The 23,215-nt window shown below is 48.1% G+C and overlaps 1 protein-coding gene across 1 annotated transcript in view; it reads left to right on the top strand.

Moving 5' to 3' along the window:
- Positions 1-8,991, top strand: part of LOC148475082 (uncharacterized) — a 50,862-nt gene extending 41,871 nt beyond the window's left edge. Inside the window, exon 4 of the mRNA XM_088457732.1 lies at positions 7,312-8,991. Coding sequence (XP_088313858.1) covers positions 7,312-8,991 — 1,680 coding nt within the window. The remainder of the gene's footprint in view (positions 1-7,311) is intronic.
- The last annotated feature ends 14,224 nt before the right edge of the window (positions 8,992-23,215 follow it).

Below are 23,215 nucleotides of genomic sequence, written 5' to 3' on the forward strand. Positions count from 1 at the left end.
GTAAAAAATCTAAATCCAAACCCAAAGCTAGTCACGGCAAGTTTGGCAAATCCAAAGCTGGACGACTAATCAGAGCCAAATCCAGCAAAAATGGTCTGGTGCACATCCCTAGGTTTAATACAGGATGGACTATGTGCTAAGTGTTATACCCCACCAGGCCCATAAGACTCCCCATCCCCGGCTCAGGAACCCCCCTGGGCTTCCTTTTCTCAGGTGCTGGCCACTATTACAGACCGTATAGCAGTCCTGGCTGTAATTCCCCTATGGGGTTGCCACAACAGGTACAAGCAATACAGGTACCTCCTATGCCTCCTCCATGGGTAGACATACTCTCTAACTCAGTACAAAGTCTGGCAGCTTCCTCTACAGCCTTTCAAAATATGTTGCAAGGTGAGAAGCCCCTACCCAGTAAGACTACTAAGCATCCTGTGTTATCTTCACAGTCCATGCAGCTCTCAGATTCTGAGGTGTTATCTGAGGAGGCAGAAGATGACACTGTCGGGGGAAAAAGCAGAGATTCAGTCTAAAATTAATATACTGTACCTGCTTTGATCCAAGAGGTTAGATCTATCTTACATATAGAAGTTGATGAGCCCGCCCCCAAATCAAAGCACCCACTATTTAAACGCCAAAAAGTGGCTTCAGCAGAGTTTCTCGGATCAACTAGTTGAGCACATGGCAGAGGCTTGGCAGATGCCTAGTAAGAGGATTCAGCCTCAAAAATGCGTGATCTCTTGTTATCATTTAAATGCAGCTCATTGTGCAAGATGGGAGACTACCCCAGCAGTGGATTCCCATGCTACTTGTTTCATTAAAAGTGCTACATTACCTATCCCTACAGTTTCCTCACTAAAGGACCCTACAGATAGAAAGATTGAAACTGGCCTTAAATTTGTGTACTCTCCTTCAGGCGCCATTGCTCACCCGACCATGGCTATGGGTCGCTAGAGAGCTGGGCAGATGCCCTTGAAGAATCTTTTCCCTCAGACACCTCGGGATCAGATGTCTTATGTAGCTTTCATAAGAGATGCAGCTTCATATATTGGAGAAGCGTCCTTGGATGCCAGTCTCCTAGCTTCCAGAGCTTCTGCTACGGTGGTGTCTGCCTGCCACTTTCTGTGGCTGCGGTCATGGAAGGTGGATGCAGGTTCTAAGAAAGCCTTAGAAACATTACCTTCAAATGGGGAGATCTTGTTTGGCCCAGACTTAGACAAGATTGTAGCCACATTAGCAGCATCAAAGACTGCCTTTCTGCCTTCAGCATCTACCTCAAAATCTAGGACAACATCCTTTAGGTCCTTTCATCCCCAAGGAAAGCCTAAGGGTCAGTCCTTTCCTAGGCAGGTGGCTTCCACTAGGGCCGCTAAGTCCAGGACCAAGCAGACCTGGACCACCAGATGTCCTGCTTCAAAATCCGAGGACAAGCCTTCACCCTGACGGGACAGGCCTTCCCCCTGGGGGACCCCAGAGTACGAGGCCAACTTCTTCAGTTTGCTCAGTGCTGACTTCAAACCACCACAGATGCTTGGATAAGAGAAGTGGTCTCGCCCCGAGATGCACTCTCATTTATAAGATGGCCACCCCGCCAATGTTTCTACACAGGCCCTCCAACTCTCTCTTATGGTTCAGAAGCCATATGGGTCTCATCGGCCTATCCTCAACCTCAGATCCCTGAACAAGTTCATCAGGGTACCCAAGTTTAGGATGGAAACACTACACTCTATTGTCCTAGCTATGGAGCCTGGGGACTTTATGGTATCTCTGGATATTCAGGATGTTTACCTACATGTACCTATAGTGCCCTGTCATCAGCAATATCTCAGGCTTGCTATACTACAGCAACACTTCCAATTTAAGGCTCTACCATTTGGACTGTCTACAGCTCCACGAGTGTTTACCAAGTTTATGGCTACCATGGCAGCCCACCTGCATGGTCAGAGGTTCCAGTTGCTACCATAACTGGACAAGCTCTTGCTCTTAGCAAATGCCCCAGAGGTGCATTAACACCATTAACCATTGCCTTCCTACAAAAGCACAGCTGGTTAATAAACTGGAAGAAATCCTCCCTAAATTCTTCACAAAGGATGGTTCATGAGGGAGCTATTTTGGATTCTCAGGATCAGAGATCTCCACACTGCAAATATGTGTGTGCAGATTCCTATGCAGTTGCCGAGTGTCAGTCCACTCAGCAATGCAAGTTCTAGGATCCATGGTATCCACCTTTGACATGGTGGGGTATGCTCAGTTCCACTCCAGGCCCCTGCAACAGGTAATCCTGTCCAGGTGGAATGGGTTGTCCCATCGGATTAAGGCTCAAATGATGGTTCTCTCTCCAGAGGTTCGTCTGTCCCTCTCCTGGTGGCTACAGACATCCCATTTAACCAAAGGTCGCCCCATTTGGATCGCGGATTGGGTACTCCATGCAAAGGATACCAGTCTCTGGGTCGCAATGATCGATCAACACTCCTTCCAGGGGCGTTGGACATCAGCCGAGTTGACCTTGCCAATCAATGTATTGGAACTCCAAGCCATCTACAAAGCCCTCAGTCTAGCTCAGGACATTCTTCAGGGCACACCAGTATAAGTGCAGTCCAACAATGTCACAGCAGTGGCCTACATCAATCACCAAGGAGGCACTCAAAGTCAGTCAGCAATGATAGAAGTGTCAAGCATTCTACATGGGCCAAAGGTCACCTCATGGCCATCTCTGCAGTTTTCATTCCAGGAGTTGGGAAGCAGACTTCCTCAGCTATCATTACATACATGCCGGGGAATGGTCTCTCTACCCAGAAGTCTTTCAACACCTAGTGGACAAATGGGGCCTTCCAGAGGTGGACCTCATGGCCTCCAGACATATTCACAAACTGCCAGTGTATGGGTCCAGAACAAGGGACACCAAGGCAGCCTTCATAAATGCTATGAATACCTAATAACCATTATACCCAAATATCGCTATTTAGCATTGCAAGTCTCACCAGAAATAATTGCTTTCCAGACTTTGAGTGTGGTTCCAAAGCACAAAAAGATATTATTCACATAGAAAAGTAATACGCGCTTTGATCTAGACAATGATTATTACATTCAAAGGTACAGTTGATACATACGCAAGCTCTCTGGATCCAGATTTCCCAGCATCAAACATGAAGCCTCCGTCAAAAGAAAGAATATGATGACTGACTACTGGATATAGAGCGCTTGAATATATACCCTTACAGAGAGTTGTCAATACAATAGAAACAAGTTGGCATAATCCCATTGGTTCTTGCTCTTGGTTCTTCTGTTACGATACAGTTCATAGGTCAGTTTGTACAGTGGTAGTTCAGCCCTCCAACGGCTCTTTGTGTGTGCTTTCCCGCCGAATAACTAATCAATAGACACTACATACAAAGTACATTCTATCACCTAATTCTCTATAATTCATAACTTGCAGACACATGTTGCGATCTCCTTGCCGATGGAACCGTAGATCTGCAAATAAACAGTGGTTTAGAATGGCACCAAACATGGTCTGCTTATTATGTACTAAACCTTAGATATCAAATACATTCATTTCACAACATAATTGATAAAGAGCAAAACCTCTAATATTAACCTTAATGCTAGGGAACCTTTCAGTATAAGTATGCAATGTGTAAGTGTGGGGATATTAAGTAAAGATGCTGGTATGCATTGTGTGTCTACGTGTTTTTGGAGTACACCATTGTACGTGCTTTGTGGGATTGTTCATATTATATTGTTCATATTATATGTATTAATAAATGTACGTATTGTCTTGTAAGGACTTTTAACATTGTGCAGGGGCAGACGCACGATGCTAATAATCATAACATAGCGTCGTACACGAAGGCATCATGTAGACGCAAGATGGCATCTTGCAGACAACGCAAAATGGCGTCGTGCAGGTATTAATGTTACAAATTAGGTCTTAGCCAACCATCCGGCTATGACAAAGTCTTATCAGTGAAGTGGACCTTCCATCTGGTGTACCTATTCCCTCCAGTCTCCCTTCTTCCTAAAGTTCTTTGGAAGTTCAAACAAGACGGAGGCACTGTCCTTCTAGTGGCCCCAGCATGGCTCAGACAGTATTGGTACTCAGATCTTCGGAGCCTCTCCATAGATGCACTGTTCCTGCTACCTCAGCGGCCAGACCTGTTGTCTCAGGTTCCCTGTCTTCACCCTGACCTGCATCATCTGTCTTTGATGGCGTGGCTCTAGAGACATCCCTCTTGAGGTCTAAAGGGTTTTCTCGCTCTGTGGTTCAGACTATGTTCAGAGCGCGTAAGCCTGCCTCTGCCAGGATTTGCCATAGAGTGTGGCATGCCAGAAGCTATGACCCTCCTGTGTTTTGAGCCTCTACAGTCCTGGCCTTCCTCCAAGCTGGATTGGATCTCGGAATCCGCCTTACTTTGCTGAAGGTACACGTCTCTGCTCTGTCCATTTGGTTCCAGTGTAGAATTGCTTCACTGTCAGATGTCCACACCTTCCTGCAAGGTGTACTCCGCATACAACCTCCCTTTGTCCCTCCTGTGGCTCCGTGGGATTTGACAGTGGTTCATCAGGCCTTAAAGGGCACTCCATTTGAATTTTTGGAATAAGTGGGTCTCTAGTGGCTGACAGCGAAGATTATTTTTCTTCTTGCTTTGGCGTCTGCACTAAGAGTATCCGATTTAGTGGTGTTCTCATGTCGCTCTACATTTCTAATCTTCCAGGAGGACAGGGCTGTTCTTTGGACTCACCCTGGTTTCCTTCCCAAAGTGGTTACTCATTTCCATATTAATGAGGAAATCATAGTCCCGGCCCTCCGATCACCAGACCTTTCGGTAGGTGAGGCCTCCTTGGATGTGGTCCGTACTCTCAGGATCTACTTGGACCCTACCAGTTCTCTGAAGAAAACAGACTCCCTCTTTGTGCTCTATGAAGCGTTGGCCAGCCAATAAACAGACATTGGCTAGATGGCTTCCCATGACTATCTCACAGGCTTACACGCAGGCAGGCCTTCCTGTTCTGGTTAATGTCACTGCTCATTCCACTCGCTCTGTGGGTTCTCTCGTGGTGCCTCAGCTGACCAGCTTTGTAAGGTGGCCACGTGGTCTTCTGTCCACACCTTTCTTAAGTTCTGTGCCTTTGATTCATTTGCCTCTCATGATGTTTCCTTCGGGCGCTGGAGTCTCCTCTCAGCTCAGGAGAATCCCCACCCTTGAATAACTGCTTTGGGACATCCCCAAAGTCTCCCTGTGGAGTCCTATGGACCCTGAAAAAGAAAATGAGAGTTATGGTAAAACTTACCTTTGTTAACTCTTTCTTCAAAGTCCATAGGGTCCATCAGGCCCTGACACACCTGGCTTTTATGGGCTAAGTTTCCTGGTCACCTGTTTCCCATCTCTTTCTGTGTGAGAATGTGAGTGTGTACCAGTCTTCCTTCTCTCCTCTCCTCCTCCAGCCTTAGGCCTGTCACGAACTGAGGTGTCTCTGGCTCGGGGGCGGGGTATAGGGGAATAGGACTGTTGCATCCTGGGAGCAATGCTTTAACTGTTTAGTGCCCGGCCCTCAACCACCACCTACACACCAAGATCGCTCTGTGGACCCTTTGGACTTTGAAGAAAGAGAGTTAACTAAGGTAAGTTTTACCATAACTCTCATTTTTTGGGGGGTTTACCTCAAATATTAAGTATCCCCTTGATGTATTAAGCAGGGACCGCAGCAGGTATCTCCAATACCTGCTGTGATCCCTCCATTACTGCTGACAGCTGCCTGCCCCATAGGTTTCTATGGTGGATGCAATGCTGCTAAATTTACCAATATCCGGAATGCGATTTATTCCAAATATTGCCTCCCTCAGCTAACACCATCTGAAGATGACTTTAGCCGCTGTAGCCTATGGGCTACACTGCGCATTTTTAGTCAGAGGAACCCTCCCTGGCTATGGAGGCTGTGCATGTGAACTCCGCGAGACTGCGCATATGCAGCACCCCCTGAACCGGCCAGCAGCTCTCTGGAGACATTGCAGGGAGGGGCTCCTTTCGGATACATCTGGCCATTATGATGGCATTTTGCAATGCGATAATGGGCGTTACTGGCATGCCCTTAATGCATTGCAAAAGTGATCATTGATAAATGGGGGCCTTAGTGAGACTGAAAAGCAGAAGCAGCATCTATAAGAATGTGATGCTGGTATTAATTTGCCATCTCACAATAACATCTTATTGCATTAATGTAACCCAATTATAAGAAATATTCTGATTATTTTTAGGGGAAAAACGTCTTGTGTGTAACTATAATCCCTGTCCTATCAGTCATGGTTGGTTAGATTTGCAAGCAGAGAGTACAGTATCTCCCCTTCAGGAACCTCAGAATATGTAGGCCACACCGCATGCTCCTGGTCCTCACACTCTGATCAGGAATAGCAGTGCATAGTAGCAGGGCCGTTGAGACGGGATGTAGTTAGCATCCCGGTGCCAAAATCCTGACAGGTCAGGATCCCAGCACCAGTATCCCAACTGTTGGCATCCCGAAGGGTAATAAGGGTAAGAATCGGGGTGTAGGGGGAGGTTAGCATTTGGAAGCAGGGTTAGGTTTAGGCATTAGGAGGGGATGTTAGGTTTAGGCATTAGGGGAAGGGTTTGGGTTAGGCACCGGAGAGGGAGAGTTATGATTAGGGTGCGGGGAGGGGGAGGTTAGGTTTAGGCACCGGGGAGGGGGTCTTAGGTTTAAGGTGTGGAGAGGGAGGGGAGGTTAGGTTTAGGCACTGGGAAGGTGAGGTTAGGTTTAGGCACTGGCGAGGGAGGGTTAGGGTAGGGGTTAGGGTAGGGGGAAAATACATACCATGCATTCCTATGGGTGTCGGGATTCTGGCTGTTGAGATGCTGCTGTTGGTATTCTGAACAGCAGCATTCCCGGCAGCTGGGATATATACCCAACCCATTGAGACAGCTACAGGCCCTGGGTACTGAAGTGCTATACACTGCAAAGGGGAACATTCTCAATGGTGCCATGCCAGCCGTGCTGTGCAAGGCAGGCACATCTGCCCTCCCGGTCTGCTCCGCCTCCAGCTCTCCTCATGGACTGATACATTCTAGAAAAAGCCTGTGCCTGGATAATTAGTAACTGCTCCCCCCTTGGTGCCCCTGTATGTTACTGATTTAAAACTAGCAGTGGGCATAAGGTGCAGGGGTGAGGGCTGGACCTATCACCTATTTATCTATACTGTACATTGGCAATATTTATGTCTGGCCTTCTCCAGTTTATAAAACCCCAGTAATGTTAATAATAAGAACATCATTAATTTTCATCTCACTTTGGTTCTTTTTCTAGATCTTCCCGGATGTCTCAGCAAAGTTAAATAAAGACATGATCGGCAAGGTGAGCCTACAGGAAATACATGACACATTTCCTTATCTGGGAAAGAAGGAGACCGATGAAGGCATCGAAGTGAGCAGAACATTTAGTGACATAAAGAAACTGAACCTCCAGGAGCAATTAGGAGACAGGAGAAGGAATTCATCAGAAACCAGGAGAGAGGAGACCCTCCAGGAGGGACAGGCGGACTGTTTGTGTGTTCCGGTAGCTTTATATCAGTATTTTCTGGAGATCTACCCAGAGGAAGTGAAAAACATAGAGACTCAATGCAAAGTGTACATCACCAATACAGACACATCAGAGGGAAGCTCATATATAAGATTCAGTGCGCTGGGATCAGATTCCTCCATTGACCAAGCCAAGCAAATGTTTACCATCAAGATCCAAACAATTACCAATGACTGGACACAGAAAGAAGTGGCCTTATCCGGCGTTACAGCTCTCTCACAAGACATGAAACAGTATATCAAAGGATATTGCACAAAAACATTACTGATAGTAGAGAGAGATAAAATAATTCTCCGTGGACCTGAATCCGAATTGTCCAAGGCTGTAGAGCTGTTAGAAAAGGGTGAACCTCACGGGCCTGTGACCATCTCATCCAGAGACGACACTGAGGTCTTAGTAGAAGTGAAACACATGAATATCCTATGTAAACTAAAGCACAGGGAAATTAAAGGCATTGAGCAGAAGTACAATGTGAAGATGGAAGAGAAGACCAAAGGCAGAAGCGTAGGCGTCACATTCAGAGCTTTAAATGGGTCCCCTGACCTCGGCCCTTATGCCAGTCACAGTTTCATCAGCCTTCTGCAGAAGACTCTCAGTAACATTGAGAAAAAGACAATCAGCGTTGGGACAAAACCTCAGGAAGGAATCCTTCGTTCATGTCACAAAGAGCTGCAGGCAAGAGGCATATATGTTCTTCTAGAATATTCCAAGGGTTCAGTGGTCCTAATCGGTTCTCCAATCCTTGTAGCCTTCGCTGCAGAGAAACTCGGCGAGTTTTTCAAACTGCAGGTAGCCCAGGCAGCCATACCCTCTGGAGGTGGCACTCACCAGGCAGCCGCAGCCTCTGTAGGTAGCACTCACGAGGCAGCCGCACCCTCTGGAGGTGGCACTCACCAGGCAGCCGCACCCTCTGGAGGTGGAACTCACCAGGCAGCCGCACCCTCTGGAGGTGGCACTCACCAGGCAGCCGCACCCTCTGGAGGTGGCACTCACCAGGCAGCCGCACCCTCTGGAGGTGGCACTCACCAGGCAGCCGCACCCTCTGGAGGTGGCACTCACCAGGCAGCCGCACCCTCTGGAGGTGGCACTCACCAGGCAGCCGCACCCTCTGGAGGTGGCACTCACCAGGCAGCCGCACCCTCTGGAGGTGGCACTCACCAGGCAGCCGCACCCTCTGGAGGTGGCACTCACCAGGCAGCCGCACCCTCTGGAGGTGGCACTCACCAGGCAGCCTCAGTCTCTGGAAACCAGCCTGAAGGAATTATAACAGACAGAGCATCCTGGGAGTCTCTGCTGGGAATTCTGGGATGTGGAACTATAGAAATTCACAACAGCATCGCAAGCAGGATTGAGAAGGTCAGTGCGGAGGTGCAAAGCTCACTTGTACTCAGATGTACTAAGCAGTGATATAGGGGCATATTTATAAATTATCAGGGTTTAGACCGGATAAATTTAAATTACTTATAGCTGCTATTTGTGACAGTAAGAAATTGAAATTTTCACAGATGTATTAATATGAGTGAAGGGCTCACATCAGCTGTCACTTCCCTCCTCTATCGGGACCCGCGCAGCGCTACTGTACATGCATGGTCTGATGACCACATATGTGCAGTGGCCAGAATCCCGAGCCCAAACCGACAATACTGTACACTCAGTACTAGCGCATAATGGCAGGTTATTACCATCACTCATAAGAATGAATGGGTAAACGCTGATTGGCTGAGAGCTGCGATCCTACATTTTTAGCCAATCAGTGCTTTACCCTTTCATTCTTATGAGAGTGACGGCAGTGTTCCATTATACATATGATACTGAAAGGACTACTTTAAGTGACTGTTCAATCTTTAATACTGATTGGTGCGTTCTTATAAGCGGGATGTACATAAATTACCGGCGGCCGGGATGTCGTAGTTAGAATCCCGACCCGGGACAAAAGATAGGTGTCGAAATACCGATGCCTATGTTTAGCGCCGACGATGAAATCCCAACAGCTGGCCATCGCCACCCCCTCCCCATCCCCAAATGGCAGCAGACTGTTAATCACTGACAGTCTGCTGCCAGTCTACGTGTGGGATCGCAGACCTGTTCTGCAAATGAGCAGAACGGGTCAGGCATCTATGCAGATTCCCGATCATCAGGAATCTGCGTTCAGCAGTGGACTGAATGAGGGCCTTTGGCCAGCCCTATTGCAGGAGCATTTTCTCAGTCTGACCACGGCCTCCAAGGCCTGCGGCTGTGCATCTGAGAATGCATCCACTAGCATTGACACTCCCGCAACACTCCCGTCACAGTTCTGCTGAATGCCTGATTTTTGCGTTAATATCTAGCCACCGCCCAGTAACGCCCATCACTTTTACTCAACCTTTCTGATATTGTCTATCCCGATCACAACAGCACCTGTGTGCGTACGCTCTGTGTAACGCATGTACCCTCTGTATTTTCAGAAATGTTTGCACATGTGCAGTTGAATAATCGATAAACTACATAAACATCAGCACAGAATCAGACCCATAGTCCCAGAAATGTACTGGACGGTAAATGGGAGGTGGCTAAGTGGACGCACAGAGAAGCACCGTTTTATGGGCATGTTGTGGGCGCTTATGGGTGTGATATGGAAGTGTCGGGGTGCGTCATATAACTTGCTGTGAACTCAGACGCTTAATCGCTCACATTGGAGGCCGTGTTCTGAGAGAGATCCTGCACATTGCTTGGTTCTGGTACAGGTTTCGATGGTGCGTCTGATGGTAGTATTTAAAGTACAAAGTACAAATGTAGTAACCCAATCTGGGTTCAGTATAATTAAGCAGGTTAGGTTAGGGGTGATGTAATGTGTAAGGCTTGTTTGCTCACCATATGTGGTTCCTGTTCGGCTGGGAATCCTCCAAATTATTCAAGTCAGATATTGGAAATAAGTTGAACAATGATGTGAATTTATTTGCACATTACAATTTCACAAAAGAGCAAAGTGGTGTAATACAAAGTTGAATCAACCATTCACAATACAGCAAATATATACATGCATGGGACTACAGTAAAAAACACTCAGGTCCCTGGGTAATTTTATTTAACTGGAACACTTTGTTCTTGTGCTGCAAGGTAAAGGGTTAGCAATACACTACTTCACCCACACAGCATATAATTACACCATTAACCGTTTGTGCATAACATTATTTGTAACCTGGTGGCCGTTTAGACCCCGAATGTCTGGCCAAAACCCCTGGCATTGGTGCACTTTCTAATAAACGGATGCCTTCACACTATGGGGTAAATTTAGTAAAGGTCGATTTGGCATTTTGAGTGATTTAAGGTGCGATTTTCATTCGATTTGGATTTGATTTTGGTTTTGTGTATTTACTAAAGGCCAAATTGCCTGTAAAATCGGACTTCAAATCGACTTTGGACTCAAATCGCCCTCAAATCGACCATCGGAAAACATTGGTACTTTTACATAGGCCAACACACAAAACCCTTATTTACTATCATTCGATTTGAAATCGTCCTCAAAATCAGACTTCAAATCACTCTTCAAATCCCCAGTACAATAGACCTGCTTCATGCTTTCGATTTGAGCATGAGCAGGTCGGATTCACACAGATACATGCAGACATCAGTGAGATGCCTGCATGTATCTGCCTGTAAAAAGCAATTAAAGCAATTAAAAATTGATGTGAGGTCACCCCCCAAAATACAACCAGCCCCGGGCTTTGCCAACCCTGTTCTGGTTGTTTAAGTACAGGGAAAAAATTATGTAGGGTGTCCCTGTACTTAGCTCAACCAGCACAGGGCTATGGGAAGCAGAGCTGGTTCTGGATTTACAGGGAAAAATTTGCGTAGGGATCCCCTGTAAGATCCAGAACCAGCCCTGGACCCTTTCTAACGGGGGGCTGCCACAGCCAGGGGAGCCCTATCACCGGGCCCCCCAGCAGCAGCATCAGCCCTGACCATTAGTCAGCCCAGGCCAGGGATCCCTGGGGAGTTGGACACCCCTTCAAAAAAAGGGGTCTCCCTCTCCAGGGCACCCCTAGCCTGGGCTGATAGCCCAGGGCTATCCCCGCCACCCCTTGTTGGTGGGTGGCGGGTTGATTGTGAAAGTGTGGTGTAAAATTAGAATTGATAAAACATTGTCTTTCCAGTAGAACTGCAGGTCCCAGCAAGCCTCCCCCCCCCATGCTGGTACTTGGAGAACCACAACTACCAGCATGTGGGGTATTAAGGGCCCACTGGGACTTGTAGTTCACCTGTAAAGAAAGGTTGCAATAAACACACACACACCTTACAAAGTATTACTTTAATAAATACACACATGCAAACACTCACACAATACACACCTATATTACCTCCAGTGGTCCCCTTCTCCAGTAGGCATCCATGGGTTAAAATAAAAAAATGAGAAAGCCGACTCTTGCACTAAAGGATGAAGCCGCGTCTGTGCGCATCATTCGGGTAGGAATAATCATTCTGTATAAAATTATTATTACTTAGTGCAAGGGTCGGCTTTCTCGTTTTTTATTATAACCCATGGATGCCTACTGGAGAAGGGGACCACTGGAGGTAATATAGGTGAGTATTGTGTGAGTGCGGGTATAGCCCCGTGCAATCAGCCTTGGCTAGGGGTGCCCTGGAGAGGGAGACCCCTTTTTTTGAAGGGGTCTCCAACTCCCCAGGGATCCCTGACCTGGGCTGACTAACGGTCAGGGCTGATGCTGCGGCTGGGGGGCCCGGTGATAGGGCTCCCCTGGCTGTGGCATCAGCCTCCCCATTAGAAAGGGTCCAGGGCTGGTTCTGGATCTTACAGGGGATCCCTACGCAAGTTTTTCCCTGTAAACCTAAAAACCAGCTCTGCTTCCCATAGCCCTGTGCTGGTTGAGCTAAGTACAGGGAGACCCTATGTCATTTTTTCCCTGTACTTAGTCAACCAGCACAGTGTTGGCAAAGCCCGGGGCTGGTTGTGTTTTGGGGGGTGACCTCACGTCAATTTTTTTCTAAAATTAACTCTTTAATTGTTTTTACAGGCAGATACACGCAGGCATCTCACTGATGTCTGCATGTGTCTGTGTGACAACGAACTGCTCATGCTGAAAGTGAAAGCATGAAGCAGTTCGTGGTGTCAGGGATTTGAAGGATGATTTGCCGTTCGATTTGGACATGAACATGTCAAGTTGAACTGCAAATCACACGTCAAAACCGAATCAAATCGAATTTTTTTTGCCAAATCTACCTTCAAATCGAATGTTAGTAAATTTGGCAAAATCACTGGTTTTCAAAGATTCGATTTGAGTCAATTTGACAAGTGCTAAATCACTCTTCAAATCGACCTGCAAATCGAACAATAGTAAATTTACCCCATGTCACTTGCATACCTAAAGATAGCTGTGGATGCTACACTGTAACTGATGCTAATACTGTTGCTGGCACTTGAATGCTGCAAGCCCAGGCTTGGAAACTCCCTAAGATAGCCTGTAGCTGTCCCTGAAGAATGCTGCCTTTGCTTACAATGAGTATACTCCAGTGGTTCTATTCACGGGTCTTAGCAGAGGAAGTTTAACCCCGTGTAATACAACATAGGTTAAGTTTAGTTGGTATGGTTGAAACAACACAGTACCTTATTAACTGTTAATTAGAGCAAAGAGTTCACTTTTATTAACATCTCATAGGTGGTTATGAACTAGTGGGGTAGATGTATTATAGCGGCACGTACCTCTTTACCGAGGCGGAGCAGGAAGCACTACCGATGAGATGTATAAACATCTCATCGGCCGGAGAAGGGGAGCGTTAACTCCCCCCTCCGGCGCTACCCGTTAGAGACAGCAACGCATCAGCCTAGTGCTGATGCGCTGTGTCTCAGTCCCAGCCGGCTCCATTGAGCATGTGCAGGATCTCGCAAGTATCGCAAGATCCCCACGTGGAGCCCTGGAGCCGGCAGCTGCCGCAGCAGGGACAGCGCTGTCCCTGCTGTGGGGATAGGCTAGCACCAGGCTGTAGCTGTCGATAACAACAGCTACAGCCGGCCGAACGGTCAGACGATCTGACCGTTCGTACATAGCCCAGGCTATCGGCGCTGCTGTCTTGTAGATAGCAGCGCCGATAATGACAGGGGCGCATAGCGCCCCTGTCAATTACCGCCCAGACCCCCAATCATACATCGGGGAGAAGCGGTATCAGCGCACATAACGTGCGCTGATACCGTTTCAGGGCTTCATACATCTTCCCCAATATGCTGTTGTTTCTGGAGTAGGCAGTTCTGGCTATCCTGATGTGTTTCACTGTCCTCACTTAGTAATGTAGAATTTTGTGTTAACTTAATGCAGTGTCTTTTAGTGCTGAGGGTTTGTGCTTAGCCTATACTCCCTTTTGAAGTTACCAATGCTGACAGGCTAGAATAAAATTAAGTCGCCTCACAGTCTCATATAATATGTCAGCTGTCTTTATTATTCCCTTGCTAACACCAGTTTAAGGTGGTGCAAATGCTCCTTCACTGTGTGCTTCAGGCTGCTCTGTGCTCTGACTGCCAATGGTGGTGTGAAGGTGTGTGTAATAGACAGCTCACAGATCTGCTTCTCGGTTTTCAGCTTACAGCACCCAGGACAGCGCTCCCCTCCCCGGTCAAGCCCCAGCTGTCAGTCACTCACGAAAGGGGAGGTTTGGAGGCGGCCTTCACTGACGCTGCTTCCTCCTACAGCTCCTCTCAGCTTCCTGGCAGCTCCAGTCCCGTCACACCACTCACAATGCCCGCGTCTCCTCACAGGCACACTCCGGTAAGTGTACTCCATCTCCTCACAGGCAGCCTCTCCCTCTGTCAAGTGCAGCACTCCTCTACTGGCCGCTACATCAGGACTCCCCAATGGTCAGCTGGGCAGTGCCTCTTATCAGCTCCATCCGGGTCTTACCACACGCACCAGCTGTACTTTCCACCGGAGGCATGTGCCATGCACAGCTCTCGGCTCGCAGACAAGCAGGACCTCCCCTTTAAATTTAGTGGGGGAATCCTCACCTCGCGCCCTGCCATAGCAGGAGTCCATACCAGGGAGGATCAGACCAGAATTCCGGGGGGGGGGGGGGGAATGGAGACATTCTGGCAAATAACATAAGGCATATAAATGCCTGCATTAACCCTTTGTGCCAGGGAACACAGTTTAACAATATCATAAACACGTGTATATATGTATAAATATGGGGTTCTACATTTTGAAGACATCCATCTGTTGTACTCCCAAGACTGGGGGTATCACATCCTTCCCCACTGAATCATGCATGTCCTCACACGGTTCACACAAGTTTAAGCAAAGTGTATTTACAATTACAACCTTTAGATACACTATGACAAGTGTAGCAAGAACAACTTTATTACAACTGTTATCAACAACAATTATACAAATAACATTCTGCAGGAGGGAGCAGCATGGTAGCAGGGTGTCAGGCACAATCCTTTGGTCATTTTAACTCAGGTACTCTTCTTCGGGTGGGTCGTGACCTGGTCCGGTGGCACATTCAGATTTCTGCAATGCTTTCAGCAACAGACACTGCCTAACATCACGTACGGATCAGTGTCCCCCACCTCTCCCTTATTTTCTATCTGAGTTATTCCTGATCCCTCTCTCATCCAGGTGTCCACTCATAGAAGACCCTGGACAGCAGAGGGGACCAGGTACTTGTACTCCATACTTACTATTTAAATTTCTTTGGGGTTATGTGACACAACACGATATTATCTACCTATAGTATTTTATACTATTTAAGTATGTCATCCGGGATTGCTATCCTGATATAAATCAGTATCAGGTCAACTGGGATATTATTTACGCCTACAGGGAGGTCTTTGCTCTCCCCTTTTTTCAGAGTACTTTGCTAGCATTTCATGAGTATATTTATATATTTTTGGTTACATTGCGGAAGTATCCAAACCAGCAATAGGATTAAATAATTTGCTGCAAGCAGGGGATCATTTGCATATGTCTTTGTGTTTGGCCATACATGGTATATAAATTTGGGATGATACTCAGCAGACACGCTATTATCACACTAGATGTATAGATTTATCTCAAATGACCGAGTGGTTATCATTACATACAGTTCTAATTTATGAGTTATTTCCAATTATTATTTACAATGTTTATATGTCATATGAACTGTACCTGACCCTGTTATTATAATATATTCTGTACCCATCAGGAGCTATATGAGCATATGAATTCAAACAAGCATAGTCACCACATACTTTATGCTAATTCTTATAATAGATATATTTTTAGAATTTCATGAGATTAATTGCTAAGGGAGCTTGATTAGATATTTTATAAATGAGCACAACAAATCCCTATTCTTTTATTGGAAATATATTAAAAGCTAATTTTTAATTATACTAACAAATCATTTATATACAAAAGTGTCCCATGAAGGAATCACTATACTGATGATTGGTTTTTCCAATTATTGTTACTTTTTGAGTTCTAGTTACTCGAATCCGGGGAGCACCTCCAACATATAAAATATATCTTATGATAAAATTATGATATAAGATATGATATATATGGTACCTATTGCTGGTTTTACTTTTAGATGTGAAATATAGCAGTGGTTATTATTCCTGTGCGGGATATTCTGGTTTCTTTGGGATAACTCCTTAAGATAGCCTGTAGCTGTCCCTGAAGAATGCTGCCTTTGCTTACAATAAGTATACTCTGGTGGTTCTATTCACGGGTCTTAGCAGAGGAAGTTTAACCCTGTGTAATACAACATAGGTTAAGTTTAGTTGGTATGGGTGAAACAACACAGTTCCTTATTAACTGTTAATTAGATCAAAGGCCCTCATTCAGAGCCGTACGCTCTGAGCAGAGCGCACGCTCTGAATGAGGGCCGCCCTCCATAAAAGTGGAGCGTCCTCCTGGACGCTCGTATAGCTGTGGGTCACCACCCACAGCCTATATGAGTGTGCAGTTTGATGGCCGCGATGGTCGTGACCATCGCGACCATCGAAACTGCGAGCCGGAGCCTGCGGTTGAGGTTTTCAACCGCAAGGCCCGGAGTGATTTTGGCTCTATCAGAGCCAAAATCACTCCCACTGACATCACTAGTGATTTCAGTGGGCCGGCTTCTGACGGTAGGCGTTTCCTTAGGAACGCCCCCGTCAGGGAGGCACGCCCACCAAAGGGGGCGTGCTGTCAGTCAACATCGACAGCACGCCCCCTTTGATAAGACACAACGAGCGAAGGACTTTCCTTCGCTCGTCGCGTCTGGCGCATGCGCACGACGGAGCTCCCTCCGTCGTGCGCATGCTCAGTGCAGAACATCGACCCACTTGCGAGCGGACAGCCGCTTGCGAGTGGGTCTGAATCAGGCCCAAAGAGTTCACTTTTTATTAACTTCTTACAGGCAGTTATGAACTAATATGCTGTTGTTTCTGGAGTAGGCAGTTCTGGCTATCCTGATGTGTTTCACTGTCCTCACTTAGTAATGTAGAATTCTGTGTTAACTTCTGATGTAGCTGAGATTTTGATAACTAATGCAGGCTCTTTTAGTACTGAGGGTTTGTGCTTAGGGACTGAATCAGAGCCGAACGCTCTGACCAGAGCGCTCGCTCTGAATCAGGGCCCTCCTCCCTAAAAATGGAGCGGCCTCTTGGACGCTCGCATAGCTGTGGGTTACCACCCACAGCTATAGTGAGCGTCCATGATGATGGTCGCGATGGTCAAGACCATCGCGACCATCGGGCTTGCGACGAGACCCTGCGGTAGGGTCTCACTGCCGCAAGCCCTGGAGTGATTTTGGCTCTATCAGTGGGGCCGGACTCAGATGGTAGGCGTTCCCATGGGAACGCCTCTGTCTGGCAGCCACGCCCCTGGCACGCCCACCAAAGGGGGCATGCTGTCACTCACCAGCGACAGCATGCCCCCTTTGGTGCGAGACCCCGAGCGACGGATTCCTCGTCGCTCGCTGGGTCTCGTGCATGCGCACGACGGAGCTCCCTCTGTCCTGCGCATGCGCATTTGGGCACCATCGACCCACTTGCGAGCGTCCTTCGCTCGCGAGCGGGTCTGAATTAGGCCCTTAGTCTATACTCCCTTATTGAAGTTACCAATGCTGACAGGCTAGAATAAAATTAAGTCGCCTCACAGTCTCAGATAATATGTCAGCTGAATTTACTATTCCCTTGCTAACACTAGTTTAAGCTGGGCAAATGCTCCTTCACTGTGTGCTTCAGGCTGCTCTGACTGCCAATGGTGGTGTGAAGGAGTAATAGACAGCTCACAGATCTGCTTCTCATTTTTCAGCTTACAGCACCCAGGACAGTGCTCTACTCCCCGGTCCAGCCCCGGCTGTCAGTCACTCTGGAAAAGGGAAGTTTGGAGGCGGCCCTCACTGACGCTGCTTCCTCCTACAGCTCCTCTCAGCTTCCTGGCAGCTCCAGTCCCGTCACACTACTCACAATGCCCGCGTCTCCTCACAGGCACGCTCCGGTAAGTGTACTCCATCTCCTCACAGGCAGCCTCTCCCTCTGCCAAGTGCAGCACCCCTCTACTGACCGCTACCTCAGGACTTCCCAATGGTCAGCTGGGCAGTGCCTCTTATCAGCTCCATCCGGGTCTTACCACACGCACCTGTACAGCTCTCGGCTCGCAGACAAGCAGGGCCTCCCCTCTAAATTCTGTGGGGGAATCCCTGCCTCGCGCAGGAGTCCATACCAGGGAGGAACAGTCCAGAATCCCTGGGGGGGGGAAATGGAGACATTTTGGCACATAACATAAGGCATATAAACAGTGGCGTCACAAGGGGGGTGCGTGGGGTACGGGCTGCACCCGGGTGTCACCCGACGACCAGGTGTCACCGTGAGGAGGGACGCCACTGCATATAAATGCCTGTATTAAACCTTTGTGCCAGGAAATACAGTTTAAGAATATCATAAACACATGTGTGTGTGTGTATATATATATATATATATATATATATATATATATATATATATATATATGGGGTTCTACATTTTGAAGACATCCATCAGTTGTACTCCCAAGACTGGGGTTATCACATCTAACCACGCTGAATCATGCGTGTCCTCATGCATGTTTCACACAAGTTTAAGCAAAGTGTATTTATAGTTATCACCTTTAGATACACTATGACAAGTGTAGCAAGAACAACTTTGTTACAACTGTTATCAACAACAATTATACAAATAACATTCTAGTTTGATACTTTTAGGCAATCACAACAGCTACTAGACACTCCATTGCTTATAACTAATGAGTAGAGTTCCTTTTGCATCTCTTCCCTGTTACATGCTTGTTTCAGAATTGCGACTATCTCTTTAGAGTTTATCGTGATGTACTCGCAGTCCGGGCGATGCCACTCTGGGAAGAGGTCCGTCACTGCTTCCTTATCTGTACCAGGAGTGTCATTAGGGATGTCAGGTTCAAACTTCAAGTTAGCGGAATCTCGACAATTGGTTTCAGGACGTTGCGATTCCTTCACCGTGGCCCATATGGTTCAAACTTTCAGGATCCATTTCTTGCTCAACGAAATAAAAATTTTCCGGATTGTGATAATGTACTTTAGAATTATAGATGTGCGCCGAACCCCGTGTTTTGGTTTTGGTTTTGGATCTGGATCTACCCTGATTTTGGATCTGGATTGGTTTTGCCAAAACCTCACCTCCGTGTTTTGTTTTCGTGTTTTGGTTTGGGATCTGGATTTTTTCTTTAAAAATCATAAAAACAGCTAAAATCACATAAAGTGGGCCTGTTTTTGTTCCTACATTAACCTCAATAACATTTATTTCCAGTAATTTCCAATCAATTTTGACCAATATTATTAGCTTCGTCTAGTTAAGGCCAAAAGGTTGCATCCAGCTAGCTGGCTGACTAAGCTAAGTGACACAGTGGGCGGCACTAACATGTGGCAGTTCAGTTTCTAATTTCCAACACGGATACAGTGTGGGTTGGATACACCAATAGTGCACTTACTGTGACAGCAGTGTCGGCAGAGCAGGGTTGCTGATGGTGTCCTCTTCAGTACATGGAATGGCAATGTTGCGGTGCTGGAAGTGTCCTCAGTGAAGGGTACCGGTGATGTCGGCAGTGCGGGGATGCCAGCAGTCTTTAGTGCAGGTTTGCTGGCTGTGTCAGCAGTGCGGGGGTGCCAGCGGTGTCTTAGTGCAGGTTTGCTGGCTGCGTTGGCAGTGCGGGGGTGCCAGCGGTGTCTTTAGTGCAGGTTTGCTGGCTGTGTCGGCAGTGCGGGGGTGCCAGCTGTGTCTTTAGTGCAGGTTGGCTGGCTGTGTCGGCAGTGCGGGGGTGCCAGCTGTGTCTTAGTGCAGGTTTGCTGGCTGTGTCAGCAGTGCGGGGTTGCCAGCGGTGTCTTAGTGCAGGTTTGCTGGCTGTGTCGGCAGTGCGAGGGTGCCACCGGTGTCTTAGAGCAGGTTTGCTGGCTGTGTCGGCAGTGCGGGGGTGCCAGCTGTGTCTTAGTGCAGGTTTGCTGGCTGTGTCAGCAGTGCGGGTTGCCAGCGGTGTCTTAGTGCAGGTTTGCTGGCTGTGTCGGCAGTGCGGGGGTGCCAGCTGTGTCTTAGTGCAGGTTTGCTGGCTGTTTCAGCAGTGCGGGGTTGCCAGCGGTGTCTTAGTGCAGGTTTGCTGGCTGTGTCGGCAGTGCGAGGGTGCCAGCGGTGTCTTAGTGCAGGTTTGCTGGCTGTGTCAGCAGTGCGGGGGTGCCAGGGGTGTCTTAGAGCAGGTTTGCTGGCTGTCTCGGCAGTGCGGGGGTGTCAGCGGTGTCTTTAGTTCAGGTTTGCTGGCTGTGTCGGCAGTGCGGGGGTGCCAGCTGTGTCTTTAGTGCAGGTTTTCTGGCTGTGTCGGCAGTGCGGGGGTGCCAGCGGTGTCTTAGTGCAGGTTTGCTGGCTGTGTCGGCAGTACGGGGGTGCCAGTGGTGTCCTCATTGCAGGTTTGCTGACTGCGTCAGCAGTGCAGGGGTGTTCTCAATGCAGGGTGTCGGCGGTGTCGGCAGAGTGGGGGAGCCAGCGGTGTCCTCAGTGCAGGTTTTCTGACTGTGTTGGCAGTGCAGGGGTGTTCTCAATGCAGGGTGCCGGCAGTGTTGGCAGAGTGGGGGTGCCAGCGGTGTCCTCAGTGCAGGTTTGCTGACTGTGTTGGCAGTGCAGGGGTGTTCTCAATGCAGGGTGCCGGCAGTGTTGGCAGAGTGGGGGTGCCAGCGGTGTCCTCAGTGCAGGTTTGCTGACTGTGTCGGCAGTGCAGGGGTGCTGGTGGTGTCCTCAGTGTGGGAGTGTCAGCAGTGTTGGCAGTGTGGGGGTCGCTGACGGTATCCTCAGTACATTGGGCAGCAGTGCAGGAGTGTCAGCAGTGGTGGCGTCGGCAGCGGGGGATGCTGCCAGTGGAGTTGCCGGCGATGTTGGCAGCGGGGGATGATGGGCGCCATCTTTTCTTCTTTTGTGCTGTTTTCAATCGGTTTAACGCTGATTGGCTGAGAGCCGTGACAGACGGCTCTCTCAGCCAATCAGCGTTAAGCCCGCTGAAAACAAAACCTTGCGACTCGACAGAGGGGTCGTGAGGTTTTGCCTCGGGTCAGGGATCCAGAGCAGGCAGGGAGATCCGAGCTGCATTTGGATCGCACCGGATCCCCCAAATTCGGGTGGGTTCGGATCTCTTAGATTCGAACCCGCTCATCTCTATTTAGAATAGAGGTCTTCCACTCTAGATTCGCTCTCGGGCTCTGGTTTGGGAGAAGGTTGTGACCCAATTACGTTCTGTGGAATCTGCAGCACTGTCACTTTGTTTGTCCACGATGGATTCATTCATTTCGGCTGATAGTTTGTTCTCCACCTTGTCCTCGAGATCTCTCTGGTAATTGCGTGGAAAACTTCTGCGATGTAAATGGTGCCAATAATGCTTACGAACTGCAGCATTTCTGCTGTCTTGTACTGGAAGACCACCAGGGCCAGTGACATTTGCTGCTTGCAGACCTTGCACTCCTTGGACCACATCAAACTCTACATTCTCTCCATCTCCAAAGCTGCGGAGGTACTTCCTGGGATTGTTCTTTTTGATGGCTGTATATTGGATGAACACGTCTTCTTTGGTGTCATCCTGGTTGATGAATCAATACCCATGTCTCACATGGAACCAGACGACTTTTCCCGAAACCTTCCCATTATGGACGAGAGGGTCAACATCTATGATGGCGGTCAATTCATCCTCACTGGTATGACATGGTTTGCCATAGCGGAGGCTCCATTCTCCTTTGGTAGGTCTTACTCTTGTTCTCCCCGAGGCTTGGTCTCAATCCTTGGGGCCTGGGAGTTTAAATTCTCCGCACAACTGCAGTTTTTCTCGATATGTCCAGGTCTTTGACACTGTCGGCAAATTGGTTGACCTTGAGGGTTGAATTGCTAAGTTTGTCTTCTTCCACTCCTTGGTGGTGGTTGCCACCACTCATTATCGGTTCTTTGCCTCTCTCCTCGCCACCCCTGCCCCGATGTACCGGAAGCTGGAGGTTTATTTAAATTACGGACTTCATTACATACTTTGGCTAGGCCTTCAGCCAATTCTTTCATCTGGCCTTGAATATTTTTCAAAGACTCCATAGTAGAAGTTTGGTTGCTCTGAATGATTGGTTCTTTAAGGGCTGAGACATTCCCTATCCCTAGACATGGATCCAGAAGTGGACTCGGTGATTCCTGGAATCCTGGCATTTCCGGGAAATTAAGCTCTCGGTTCAGGGTAGGGCCCACTACTTGGATGGCGGTTTCCTTACAGTCCAAAAAAGAATGATCTGGCAACGGAATTCTCAACATGCGCAACTGGGATCTTACTCCTTCTGAACTAGAGCCTTCAATAAATTGAGACACTAGGGTTTCATCTGTATCCCTAATCTCTTCTGCATCCCTTGCTTGAATGGCATGCAAGGGTTCCTGCAGACTTAATGCAAAGTCGCGGAGAGTTTCTCCCGGCAATTGTTTTCTAGAGTAGAATCGAGTATTTAGTTCCGACAGTGTTCGTATTTCCAAGGTAGTGGCGAGTCAAAGTTAGATTCGATCCACTCTTCTTTTTTCCTCCACATGCCATGAAGTGACCTCTCGGAGAGCCAACCCTTTTAATTGTCCAATCAACACTTCCACTTAATGTTGGTCACTTAGAGGATAAAGTCGGAACATTGCTTTGATTTTATTCTTGAATTCGGTGAAAGTAGTCCCATCGGTTCCATGAATATCCCCGGTATAAATTGGCAACCACGGGGCACCAAAGTCATAAGGTAGTGTTATGGGACTGAGGACCTCATTCATAGTTGGTCGAAGCGGCCGCATGGACGTACACCACCCTTGTTCGCTAAACTGCGCATGCGTAAAGTTCGCAATGCGCGTGCGCAAACTAGCCACTACGATCAGAAATTTCTCTCTCCTTGAACACTGGGCCTGATTCAGAGCCGGACGCTCTGAACAGAGCGCTCGCTCTGAATCAGGGCCCTCCTATCTAAAAATGGAGCGGCCTCTTGGACGCTCACATAGCTGTGGGTTACCACCCACAGCTTATGCGAGCGTCCATGATGATGGTCGTGATGGTCAAGACCATCGCGACCATCGGGCTTGCGACGAGACCCTGCGGTAGGGTCTCATGGCCGCAAGCCCTGGAGTGATTTTGGC

This window comes from Taudactylus pleione, unplaced genomic scaffold (assembly GCF_031769625.1).
Source record: "Taudactylus pleione unplaced genomic scaffold, aTauple2 ptg000781l, whole genome shotgun sequence".
Classification (NCBI taxonomy): domain Eukaryota; kingdom Metazoa; phylum Chordata; class Amphibia; order Anura; family Myobatrachidae; genus Taudactylus; species Taudactylus pleione.